This window comes from Sparus aurata, chromosome 24 (genome assembly GCF_900880675.1).
Source record: "Sparus aurata chromosome 24, fSpaAur1.1, whole genome shotgun sequence".
Classification (NCBI taxonomy): Eukaryota; Metazoa; Chordata; class Actinopteri; order Spariformes; family Sparidae; genus Sparus; species Sparus aurata.
The window spans coordinates 12,913,015-12,926,828 of NC_044210.1; the positions used below are offsets into that span (position 1 = coordinate 12,913,015).

At 40.9% G+C, this 13,814-nt stretch overlaps 1 protein-coding gene across 2 annotated transcripts in view; it reads left to right on the forward strand.

Moving 5' to 3' along the window:
* Positions 1 to 13,814, forward strand: part of LOC115577324 (inactive dipeptidyl peptidase 10-like) — a 66,066-nt gene that overhangs the window by 18,836 nt on the left and 33,416 nt on the right. Inside the window, exon 1 of one of the 2 annotated variants that reach the window (XM_030410345.1) lies at positions 10,068 to 10,224. The exons of the other annotated variant lie outside the window; for it this stretch is intronic. Within the exon in view, the coding sequence (XP_030266205.1) occupies positions 10,168 to 10,224 (57 nt within the window). The 5' untranslated portion in view covers positions 10,068 to 10,167. Of the gene's footprint in view, positions 1 to 10,067; positions 10,225 to 13,814 lie in introns of those variants that run through there. 2 annotated transcript variants of the gene reach the window in all.

Sequence of the window (13,814 nt, forward strand, 5' to 3'; positions counted from 1 at the left end):
TATGGGCTTTAATTCAGACAGTGTCTCCCTCTGTGAGTAGCTTGGAAGTCAGCGGAAGGCAAACACAAGTTCACTGTGTCTCCTGCAGCACAGCAGCACGTCTTACTTTAATTTTTATAATCTGTCTGAGCAGGTTGACTCGACTTTGAACTCCTGCTGTGTGGCAGAGTTGATGTCGCAGTTTGAATCCCTCCCTCTGGACCGAAACCCTTCTGGGATTTTTCCCGGCTGTCTGTCAACCTTCCTGCCGCTTGCTGATGCCTTGATTTTAAGATGTCAGAAATTTGTGGCTTTTAATCGTCTTACAGGCAAATTTCGTGTCTTTGAACAGCAGGCGAGCGCTGGATGTCTCTTACAGGAAGAATTTGCCCTGTTGTTGTGCCTTGATAGAAAGTTTGGATTTTTTATTAAGCATCTTCCTGCACATATACGCCTGCAGTACTGAAACAACTGAGGTACAGGAGGCTTAACTTAAAATGAACGTATTCTGGGAGAAATTCCGAGCAAACTTTGTGAAAATACCCGATCTTAGTGTCGTATATTGTTCATCACAATTCATAGATGCCAGCCTTGTTTCTTCTCTTGTTGTTTCAACTTCCAGAAACTGTGATAAAAGTTTAATACATTTTACCGACCCCCCCATGGACCCCTGTTGAAAACCATGTGTTTAGACAATCGATGGCGTAATTACGACCCGTTTCATCGCCTTGATGCTAGAGTTTCTTGCGCTGTCTGTAGTTTTGGCAACGATGCAACAACGGTGCGATGATCATTCATTGGCTGTTGTAGGCTACAGGACGGGCATAGAAATCCTAGATCCAAATATCCAGTTTGGAAGTCGTTGTGTTAATTAAAAGTAGATCAATACAGTTTATGCCCCTAACTGTGTTTTGGTGTGAAAGTTGAGGCCTATGAGGATAGATTTTTTTTTTTTATTTCTTGACATTTTCCTTTTAAACCCGCTTTCGTCGGTTGTCCTTTCAACACAGAAACTAAGTCAATCCAGCTCAGCGGACCTCAGAGTCACCAGCAGCCGAATTCCCCCCTGGCGCCGAATTAATAGATTATCAGTCTAAAGATGCCAAGTAAAACTGGGTTGACTGATTTTTGCTTATGAATGACACCATTTTTTAAGAAGTAAAACCAGAACAGAGGGGTTTTGTGAGTGTGTGTGCATGTGTGTGTGAACCAGACGTCTGTTTACTCTGAATAGAAAAGCCAGACAGACAGACACGCTGGCAGAAAGAGCAGGAGAGGAGACTATCTTCGACTTGCTTATTGTAGTGGGTTTTTTTTTTACTCCTAATGCATTTTTTATTGTTTTTGGACAATATCGGCCACTTTTGAGAAACGACTGGACTTGCAGGAGGGAGTTGCTGTCTGAGTTTGATTCTTCACACATCAACATGATGGACCCAGAGCTCAGGTTCCTGGAGGTGAGGCGTCAATACGCTCTTATTTATAGAAACCGTAGCGCTGAGGTTCTTATGGAAGGTGTTGTGACAAGTTTCCTTCATAGCCGGAGATTCAATGGAGAAGAGTGGCATGTGTGTTTTATCGTGCGGTCCCAGGTGTGAGCGCTGCCTCCTGGGAGAGTCGAGGCTCTGAGAAACAGTAACGCGTCCTCTGGGACTCGAAGTGTGTCAGGACTCAGCCCGTTGTTGTGAGTGATGAATGGGCTGCAGGGTACATTGTTTAGCCAGTGGAGAAAACGGTAAACACTCAGACGGCTTTTGTTTTGCGCTGAAGAGACGTTTTATTGGGGAGATGATGCAGTTCTTTGCTAATGACGAGGAAAAGAAAACCCTAAATATCTAATGATGACATGTCGGAGAGAAACATGTAGGTCGACTGTGTGAGCAGTTTATAATGAACCATGTTTATCCTCTAGTTTGTTCTTAGTAGTCGTGAAGTTGTCTAAAGAACTGAAAAGTTCAGATAGGGAGACTGATGTTCATGTAAAACCAAAAGTCAAGTTATCAAGTTCAACCATCACCTGGTAAATAAAGAGCGTCTGTTAACATTTATCTTCCTCATTCCCTTCAGCGTCCGGTGCATTTCTGCCAATTGTGCCAACATTGCACACTACAAATGTTGTGCTCCATCTTACTGTAATTCGTAAGCAATACTGCAGTGCACATGATGTTGCTGTCCCAGCTGAAGAGGCACAAATATCCAGAGGTCTTGTTCCAGGATGATGTCCCGGCAGTTGAAATGAAATTTAGTGCCCACGGGTGGTGGTTGTGGTGGGTTACGAGAGTATGTCCAGGATTGTCAAAAATCATGAATTTGGTCACGAAATACTGATGAAATTGAACATGAGCGCAAATTTTCCAGTTTAAAAGAGTGTCAAGTAAAATGGACGATTGACAAAGTGGCTGGGTTGTTTGTTCAGGATGCACTGCCTTAATTGGTGTCCACTATGGGAACTCTGCCCTTAATTTTAAGGGCTAGTTGGGAAACCTTTAAGTGGTTTATTACTGGTACATTCACAACATACGTACACTGTTATAAGATTCTAATGTTTTGTGAGGTGTTATTTATTGCTCTGAATGAAAAGACTCCAGACTCTTTCTCTTGCTGGGTAAAACGAGTCTGACCCAATCTGCAGCGAACACTCACCAGAGACCCATGTCTGCCTGTATTGGACCCTCGACTCCAGTCATTTTAGTGACAACTGCAGCCACACTCTGAAACTAATGTGAGTCAGGACTCCCTCCAGGTCAAGGCGTCACACTGTGAAACCCCAGTGGCAAAATTTACAACCCTGCAGTTTGTTCTTTGAAATAAATCATCTTTCTCAGGATGCTGGGCTGAGTGAGGCCCAACCACAGCCTCAGGCCGATTAATAGGTCAGTCAGTAAACTCTGACCCACTTCTTTTCTAGATCAAGGTGCCACATCCCCACTGACTCGTATGATTGAGACATATTACAGATTATCTATCTGCCAATTTGCTTGTTGTATGTTTATATATGAATAAAGTTGCAATGATGAAAATATAATAAGAATGAATTTGATTTCAAAAGAGAGGCCTTTATTTAGATTACAAGATGTTGTCTGTTACAAATGTAATCATCCAACAATCTATAGAAGTACAGCTGAAATGATAAGTAAATTTTCTAGTTAGAGAAAATTGAGTCAATTAAAATTATTCAAGACGTCAGAATTTGATCATCCAAGAAAAACAAATACAATCCTAAAGGCAGCTAAGGAAAACTAGGAGCAAGCAACGGGAAAAAAGACAGGAAAAAGACAAGGACAGGAAGTTCATAAGGATAAAACCTACAAAATAAAACAGGAAACTACTTAACAGAATCCTGAAACTATGACATAAAATGACACTGGCACTTGAGCGAAGTTGAATTCATACTGACCCTGCTCATGCTGATTTTGTCCACAGGGGGCGCCAGAAATAACAACAAATAAATGCTCTGTGTAGCTGCTTTAAAGAAAAGTAATATTAAAAACATGTTGCGTCTTACCTTCACTAACTTCCAAAACAGATGCACAAGTAAGTCGAATACAGATCTTTACAATATGAGATAGTTGTGCTCGTGCTGCTTTAGTCCACAGGGGGCGCCAGAATAGATAATAATTAAAGCTCCTTGCATTTAAGGGCAAAGGCAAGGAAAACTCTCACAAATGCAGCTAATAATAATGTAGTTGTGTGTTTTCATGATATCACCCGTTGCACTTCATGGCTGTGATTCATCTAACTGTATGTTGTGTAACTCTGAGTCATGCCAAGTTTCACTGCCGTTGTGTAAAAAGCAAAAAAAAAATGTTTTCTTCATTTAATTTATCTTCATCTGCAAAGCTCACTCTGTCATTTGTTGGGGAAACCTTTTATTAAAACAGGGTGTAGATTAAAATATCCACGTGTCTCATCATGGAGATGATGACTAATATGTTTTGCAGGTACATGCTTTCATCTACCAGCAGCACCGCACTCCCACACACAGCTTATTGTCTTTGTGCCTGTGCTGGTTGAAATTTTGCATTTCTATAAATGGACATTTAGGCCTTGGGGAGGTTGAATGCGTTCACTCAGCTCAGCGTTTAAGGCCCATCCTGCTGCAAAACACACGGAAATCTAAATTCATGTTCAAGGAAGAAGCTTTTAAGAAGTTTTCTTTCATTATTATAAATTAGACGTTGGCCTTTGAGGACAGACTGGGAATATTGACGAAAGAATAAAGATGATATGTAATAGCTTGTACATTTTTGCTGGCTGTCTGTGACCGGAGGATCCTATTAATTTAAAATAATCTGAAACACAAATTGGAAAAGTAATAATTTTCCTCTTAGTCATGATTTTGTTAGAGCGTTTTGATGTATTGCTCACACCAGAGGTGAAATTTGTTCCAGTCCAATATTGTAATTCAAGATGCTAGGATGGTTGCAATTTATCTGGGCTTGAAGTGACTTTGATATATTTGTTGGCTCCATTTTCACCCAAATCCTTAAAATATTTTGGTCACGAAGAAGCAAGTTTTTTTTCTCCAGGGACATGGAATATCACCCAGCCCTCAACATGAATACCAAAAAACATCACATATTCAAACAGAAAGGTTATCCAGAGATTGCAAAATGGTCGTTGCATCTCAGCAGCCGAATTTACCAAGACTGAATATGAAGAGAAGTTTGTGACTGTGGAGGCTAAAGAGTTATGTCAGGGTTGCTCCTTGGATGGTCCCGTTTCCTGCAGTTGGAAGTCGTTCTTCCAAATTCATTATGTTCCAGAGCTTTTTGTCGTAATGTGGAAACACAATAGATGCTACAAAGACGATGTGATTGCGACTAAATAACTTTTATGACGAATCTACGTCACTCGTCACGCAATATGTAAATTACTTAAAAGTTGCTCACCATCAAAAACATTTTCTTCTACCACTATTTTTCTGTTACCATGTGAGGCGTTTCGAAGTGATCTCGCAAATCCATCTTGCAAGGCTTTGAGCTACGGAGTGGTTGAACCAATCAGCGGCCTTTAAGGAACGATTGGCAGCACGGTGTCTTAGAATAATGTGCCACTGATCCACTTTGTGTCGTCATATCATTAAGATCATAACTTTGAGTTATCAAGTTGGAAAAAAGTGCCTCCTCCCACTCCCAAGTGTGTAACAGGTGGTTTTCCTGTTCTTCCCATTCTGTCGACGCTTCACGAATTGAGCATTTGCCTGAAATCTGGAGTCTGAAAAAGTCGACTTGGGGCGAAAGACAATCACATCCAACTTAAGTTACATCAAACTATATAATTAAGGGATGATGTGTCTGTCATACGAGCAGCAGCAGGGGAACAGCGAGGCGCTGTTCCTCATAATTTCCAGACTTTAACCCGCTCTTATCAGGACTTCGCCTCAGATCCGTCTGGGTCAACTAACCCACTTAGGAGCCTTCCTTATCTAAGAAACACTTTTCAACCAAACCTCAGTGGTTCCACACTCGGAGCCCTGCAGGTTTCCTTCCTGGCAGCAGGTTAATTACATTCACCTGGCGTCTCTGGTGTAAATCAGTCCCTGATTAGACGGCAGGAGTGAGAACCGGAAGGACCCGAGGAGGAATATTGACCGATTTTTGTCACGCCGGCTGCCGGCTGAAGCTTTCGCAGAAATAACAACCTGTTTTTACACTGGAAGATGATGAGCTTTGAGCGTTGATCCCAGTGGTTTAAAGGGTTACGTCCAGACGTGAGTACAGACACAGCCAAGGAAAGAAACATCCTCAGGTTGTTGTGTTCCGGTTTTCAGGAGGCCAAGAGGCTCGAAACTACTTAATATTTCACGAGGAACGACGCACAAAAAGGAACTCGAACGGTACCGAACATAAACATGATGATAAAGTGCTGGTGATGTGTTATTTTCCGCGCAAATAAATCAAATGGGAGGGTGGAGGCCGGTGCCGAGTAATGCATTTGCAGACACAGAGGCACAAAAGCAGCTTTGTGGTCTGAAGACGGTGGTGGAGATCTCCGCCTTGGGGACGTCAGTGAACATCTCAAACACCAGCAGAGGTCAGAGAGAGAGCGAGAGAGAGGGAGATCATTTCCATGTGGTTTCTGATTCTGCCTGGTAAATATTTAATGGTTGAGGGGAAGAGAGTCCAACCCAGGCTTTGAGGATCTTTCCCTCCCTTCTTCTGTTGCTGCCTTCTCTTTTCTGCCTCCACCCGTCGCTCTCCATCCGACCATCCGTCCATTTAATCGTTATTGCTTCCCCCTCTGCTGCCATTTCGAGCATTTCGACGACCTCAAGCTTTTCCTCCCCGTCTCCATCCGAGCACTAACGCCGCTCGCTCGGTTTTCCATCAAGCACGCTAAACTTGTGTTGCTGCATGTCTGCTAACCCTTAACGCTGAACTCTAGACCAGTTTTAATAGGGGGGCCAGGTTGGGGCCAGCTTTTTTGTTAGACACATACAACCCGGAAAAAAGGATAAATCCCTCATTCAGACAAAGCAGTGTTTACAATTTCAGCAATTTTGATTGGGTAGTAAACTGCTGAGACACTTTATTTCTGCCTTTCCCTTCAGAACAAAATCATTGCAAGAAATCTGTCATTGTATTATTGATGCAGACTCCCTGTCAGGGGGGCCACAGGGGGGTCCAGACTCAGAGTTACGGGGGCACTGGCCCCTGTTGGCCCCTCCTAGAACCGCCCCTGCAGCAGGCTAACATATGCAAGTTTATCCGGTTTTGATGTTTAATTGGCACCATTTTTAAGGAAGGCATACTGGTACTCACTTGAGTCGTCCAAGTCCTGCTAGTTACCTTGTAGATTCAGATTATTTCACTCTGCAGGTGGAACTGTTTTCCAAGCCGACGGAGATCAGGACTGTGTGTTTACGTCATTGATGCTTGGTGCTCAAACGCAGTCAAGGATGGACACTTTCCAATAAGTTTAACTTATATTTAGATGTCGACCATATTGTCACCTCTGCCCTGCCTTTGCTTTTTATGCTCACCCCAAAGAAGTCAGAAAAATGCGCTACTTGTTTGTACATTTTGATGCTAACACTGACACGCGAGTCAGAGTTTGAATGCAGGACTTTTACTTGAAGGCTTACGGAGCATTTTGGCGAACATTAGCTTAATTAGCTCGCTAACAAAATCACCGGTAGAAAAAAAAACGAAAATTCCTGTTTATGTTCATTAAACGAACACGAATTTTGAGCGGTAACGTTAGCTTGAACTGCTTTGTCAACGTTCCAACGGCATTGTGCAACTGCACAGGTCTTTTGACGTACGTGGCAACAGTAACTAAGGGGAGCGGGGGCCTAGCGACCTGTCAGCGTTCTTCATAGGTGCCATTTTTCTGTCCTTGTGGAAGCATTTGGTCCCCAGAAACACGTTAAAAAGGGAGATTTATATCCTCTGGCTTGTTTTGTCTTCTTGCTCCATCTTCATTTCCCCACCTCCTGTTATCTTCATTATTTTTGGATGGGGACGTGTTTGCGTGTCGTTCAGGGGGGTTCGTGTCTCCGGGGCTTTCTCTGTGACACCTATCAGTTCGCATCAGTCTCTCGGCGGCAGGAAAGGCCAGCTGGTTACTGATCTGCTCGATTGTCTCGCTTCATTCCCCTCTGAAGGGATTTCAGAGGAAGCCTCGGCCCGGCTCATTCTCCGATGACACGCTGAGCTATAATCCCATAATTTATTTTCCGAGGGATATTCTAATACGAGATATCACAGAGGAGCTCTCAGTCTCTGAAGTGATACTGTAGGAGTAGTAGAGTAATCTGACATCATCAGAGGTAAAAATACCACAAAGTGCGAGACACTGTAAGTCCCTGTGGGGATATTACACACAGCTGTACAAACACTGATTCACAGGGAACAGAAAGCAATAATACAATTTGTTATGAGGGACAAGTTCTGCAAAGAATATGATGGGATAACATTATATATAACCAAGGCCTGTGCAGAGTCATTGTCAGGTTTAATTAAACCACAGACATGATTTCTAGTTTAATTAATGGCTATCATCATAACTGTTTTCAAGATTTAAATAACTTGATTAATAGCGGACTCGTGATTAGACTATTTAAAACACTGCTTTTTCATTTTTTTTGGTGGTACGCCAACTTCTCTTAAAGCAGCCAGAAAACCTCCTGAAAGATGAACCACCCCTCCTCCCTCCCTTGACTTTGATACACTGGCTTAGGGACGTAAAGTAATTTATTTGACAGTTTTGGTGTCACATCTTGTAAGGTTTTATTCGTAGCATGCCGCATTTAAGAGTTCACATTTTGGGGAAATTTCTTCTCTATCTGGAAAAAACATCTCCGTAGATGCATTCTATCCATTCTCCTGTTTAAAACTGGCCTGTTTAGCATACAGGCCCAGACACTCTGAGCAAAGATTGGACACTTTATAAGTAATATGTCACACTTAACAGGCACATCTTGGCCAAATACCTAATACTAGCTAGGATACCTCCCCTTAGATGCATCCCCAATCTTCTTGTTTAATATACTTGGCGAGGGATGTAAAGTAAATATAACATTTTACACTTTCTCTTTTTGTGGTATGCCACATTTAAAAGTCAAATTTTGGGGATATACTTCCCGTCTATCAGTAGAATAGCATTCTCCTCTTTAAGTTTGAATACATTTACTCAGGTGCACTTAAAATATGACGTATTAGTCTTATCCTTTAAGACTTTATTAACCCTGAGGGATTTTCGCAAACTGCCGCAGTATGAAAAGTTATTTAAAGATGACTCCCACCTTCAACCAGCTGCAACATTAATGTGATGTGCACATTAATAAATCAGTGATTAGAATATTTATGATTCTGAAATGTGCCATTCTGCAGAATCAACCTTTCTACATTTTCTGACGCTGATAATATCTAATACCTGAGTTCTTCTTCTGCTGTTTCTTACTTATGTTTTATGTTCTTTGTAAGATCGCCATCATCGTGATAATAATCCTGAAGGTGATTACTTTGTGTTTACAGTTTACAGTTTTGTATCTCCACAACCTTGAAATCACAGTACTTACATCAATAGCCTAATATATAGTACAACAGACACAGACAGTATAGATTTTCAGCACCATGGACAGAGCTACAGTCACTCAACCTAGTAACACCGGATGTTGGTGTCTATTAAGAAAATAAAAGCATATGACAAAAACTGTAGGAAGAAGAGCTGGTACCATAACCCTAAACATGCCATCTATCTATGCCACTAACCTGTTTATATTCTTCTAATGCTTACCATGAATCAGTTTCCATTTTTGGCTCTGTGTATGTTTTGGATTTACACCTTATTGATGTCATATTTTTTAATTGCACTCTTTCCTCCTTTGCACTGTCGCACAATTCCCCTTGGGATTAATACAGTCTTAGCTTATCTGAGACTGCAGCTTGTGTGTTCAAAGGAGTTTGATTGCGTCAGAGCTGAAACTTAGTATGAGCCTACATCCTCTTTACACAGAATCAAACAATCATGATTTGATTACAGGAAGACATCTGTTTTTCTGGTTATGTACTTCCAGTACACATCTATTTTGTGAAACCAAAATGACCCAATGAAAAGGAAATAACAAGAGTAAGGACATAAAACATAAATTCTGTGTTAATGATATATCCATACACTATGTTCCAGATATATTCAGTAATGTATATGCACAATGATCTTTTCTTATCTTAAATTTAATTGGAAAAGGAGGTTGTGTTTAACAAAGAGATTCACAGTGGAGTACCAGACCCCAAAACAATCACATGATAAAATGTGTGCTTCCTTGTGTTTTGAATAATGCCAATCCTAAATTGATTCCTGTTAGAAACGAGGGGAAAATGTGCCTGTTTCAAAATAATAAAATTTATTTGTAAAACATTTGTAGTGCTTTGTGATGAAAGCAAAAGAGAAAAACTTTATTGAAGACAGAAAAAGGTAGATATAATTTTACGCTAATGATAATAAAACATATATTGTGCATTAAAATTATGTTTTCGGAGGCGATTTTAAAGACAAAAGTGCAAGAAACAAACATTGTAAAATGTAGCTTGTGGGACGGCTTTTATTTTGAAATGTATCCCGGAAGTCTTCCCGCTCTTGATTCCGCCATCTTGTCGCTCGCGCTGCTAAATGGACGCGCCGGCAGCTCTGGATGTCAGTAACCCGGGAGAGGAGCTGGACGGCGGCTGAGCAGGAGCAACCATGACGGCGTCCAAAGACCCGACGAAGAAGAAGCCGAAGGAGGCGCAGCAGGATGAGGTACATTAAAACGACAAAGACAGACATTTTTATTTTTCTCTGTCATCTTCGAGGAGACAGATGTTAACGGCTTCAGGCGTCATGATGGACGGTGACCAGAAACGCTTCTGACGTGCTGCTGCTGTGGAGAGATTACTCCCAAACTAGATTACTAAAATACTCTAAAGTACAGCAATGTGAGGGTTGTAACTCGGGATTATTATACAAAAAGAAAGATTTTCTCTCATTAGCAGCTTTTTATTTTCACTTAAGGCTCGTGACTGTCAGAGGTGGAAGAAGAAGTACTCATATATTGTAATAAAGTAAAAGTAGGTCGAGAAATACTCCGTTACAAGTAATGTTAATGTGTTGATGGACAGGTGTTACCATCAAAGAACACTCTAAGTACCAAAAGTTAAAGGACTGCTTATTATAAGATATATTCCTGTGATGGAATGTAACTAAATACATCTATAGATGTACTTAGTTACTCGTGTACAGGTTTCAGGTACTTGTACTTTACTTGCTTATGAGTGTTTCCATTTGCTGCTACTCTAAACATGCACTCTATTCTATCTTTGGGGCAAATACTCCATTACATGTATTTGCTAACTTTAGTTACTAGTTACTTTACAGAGTAGTTAATGGTTACAATACATTTATTTTTATATCTGCAATCGGATAAAAAAAAAAACACTGATTCCAATTCAATCGGAAATATGCTGATTATCAGATCTGATGATTATAGTATGCAGTATACATACATGCAAATGCATAATTTACTTTTACTTGTACTTTTGATACTTAATTATTTACTCAAGTACTGCTCATGCGGGTGACTTTCACTGTCACTAAAGTAATATTTTATTCCAGAAGAAATACAGATATTCCTGTATAGAAAAACAAAACAAAAAACTCAGGTTAAAGTGATAAATTGTGATTCAATGTCTTTACTTAAGTAAAAGTAATAAAGTACCGGCTCTGAAATGTACTCAGAGTAACAGTTCTATCGGCCATTTCTGCACAAAGCTAACACAGCTGTTCCTGAATGCACCACAAAGATGTAGAGTCGTTGGTGAAGCGTCGTGAATAATCGATTAATTCCCCTCATTTTGAAAATGTAAGGAGAAAACGGCAGAGGTATTTGTGTTCCAACGTAGGGAGGAAGAGTAAAGTACTCTGCTATAGCTGTCGGATAAATGTAGTAGTACTACAAGTACAAGTACGTGTTTATATATGCAGTGTGTCGAAGTATAATCATGTGTTTGTGTTAACTTTCTTGAAATTTGATACATTTCTGGAAAATCCACATTATCTTCTTCTCCACATTCAGTTTGTCGATCTATTTCTGTGCTCATCCCTTTAAACCTCTCTCTCTCTAACACACTAACACAGACACACACACACACACACACACACACACACACACACACACACACACACACACACACACACACACTCACAACACGAACATCGACAAACGCTCTTGATTTCCCCGCTTGCTTTCCTTTCCACTGGAGTGAATCTGATCAACAGACTGTTGCAGTGGACTGTGTCTGCCACACACACATACACACACACACACACACACACACAGTAGTATGCAGAGAATTAGCTCAGAGATGTCGAACTAATACTCGGTGAGCGGTCGATGGCCCAGTGGTGTGCGAAGAATGCAGTTTCCAGCTCGCCGACAGTACAGACGGGGACACGTGATGCAGATTGTTGTGGGCACATTAGTGACTCTTATCGTCATGATTATAGTACTTTAGTTACACTCGACTCAGCACCACATACAGTACAAATGTAGTTCTGTGAATCAACTGTATATCACTGGAACTCAAAGGAATACGGCTGTTTTCAGAGCGCTACAGTTAGCTAATATAACGTCTGTGCTTTATGCAGGGCATTAATTTGTCATTTTGTACTTTCGGTATTGTATTACGACAATAAAATGGCAGGATCAGGGAAAATCAATGGCAGGAACAGGGAAACTCAACAACAGGAATGGGTGAATGTGGCATGATCAGGGCAACGCAATGCCAGGATCAGGGAAACTTAACAGACAACTGGACAAAGGCTAAACTAACAACAAGAGACGGCAGGCAGGAATATCAATGGGTGAAGTTTATGCAGGATCAGTGGCAGGAACAGGCAAACACGGCTTGATCAGATCAAGTCACCAGATGACTCGACAAAAACGAAACTAGTAGCTGGACTTGGATACAAACTAAACCAACCAGGGGGATGAGGTGCAGGTGGAGAAAGGTGATGTAACTTGCTTAAGATCAAGAGTTTTGCATCTTTTCTCCAACACTTCTCTCCATCATGTACCTGGAAAGCAACATGTGTATCTTGCCTACCTCTCCAGATACAAATCTTACAGGGGAACAAACAAGTTGCTGCTGGAAAAGTCAGCACCCAGTCTGACAAGTTAGATGTGTGAAAGAGGCTTCACACTGTCTTCCTTGATGCATCTCTGTGTCTTTCCCCGAACCTTTGAAGAATGGCGAATTTAACACCAAATGACAGCTACCTATTACAGTTCCCTGCAGTGGCACTGCTGGAGACTTTCGAGCATGAGTCCGCGCCAGTTTTCATGCTGAACCCAAAAAAAAAAAAAACACCCTCTTGCATCATTTTGCCCTCTTTTCTCTCTCTTGTTTTAAAGTCCTGGCTGCAGGCAACTTTCATCATCGTAGCCTGGAGTGAGAGTGAAAAGATCAGTCCAGAGCGATGATGTAACCCGGTAGCTTTCTCTGTATCACATAAAAAAGTTCTGGATGTCCAGGAGTCTTTTAGCGAACCGCTGCGTCTCTGCCCTTTGGCACAGATGAGAGCATCATCTGAAAGGCTAAAAGTATAAAATCAAAAGCCTCAGATTACATTTTTCATGTCAAGAAACAAGTGTTTTCTTTCTTTTTCTTTTCTCTCTTTTTCTTTGGCACAAAAAGCCTTACTCTAATGGCTCTTTTTTGCTGGATAATCACCACTCTGTCTAGACAGGATGAATGTAAGCTGCATGGGGAGTCCGTCTCCTTTCACTCTCCTGTTATAAGAAGAGCAAAAATCAATTAATCTTATAGTCGGATAACAAATGTCTTTTATTCTTTGTTTTAAATCTTTGTCCCATACAGAACGTGAAATATCGGCCATTCTGTTTGTAGAGACAAAAGGAAATAATGGCAGTTTTCTTTTATTATTTTTGTTTCCTTTGTATTGTTTAATGTGTTATTTTGATAAACCATTCACACATTGTGCTGAGGCTGAACTGAAGCAAGGACAGGAGAGGAGACGCTGGTATTAAAATAAATCACCAATCTGGATATGATGCACAGGCTGTTCTTGCTGTAGACTTGGAGAGGAGTAATACAGGATTACAGTAATCTGTCGACAAAGATGAAATGTACTCTTGAAACTAAAAAAAATAACCGAAAAATATGATTAGATACTTACTGGAGTCAACCTTTGTGTATTTACCCTGAAACTGCACAGGCAAATGTCTCCCCGGGGTCATGCAGTAAGTCTTTGTGTGGTAATTGGTAATTTGAAATGACGGTTTTTCAAATATTATATTTCCTGCTAGTTGTCCCTTTTACATATTCAGCAGA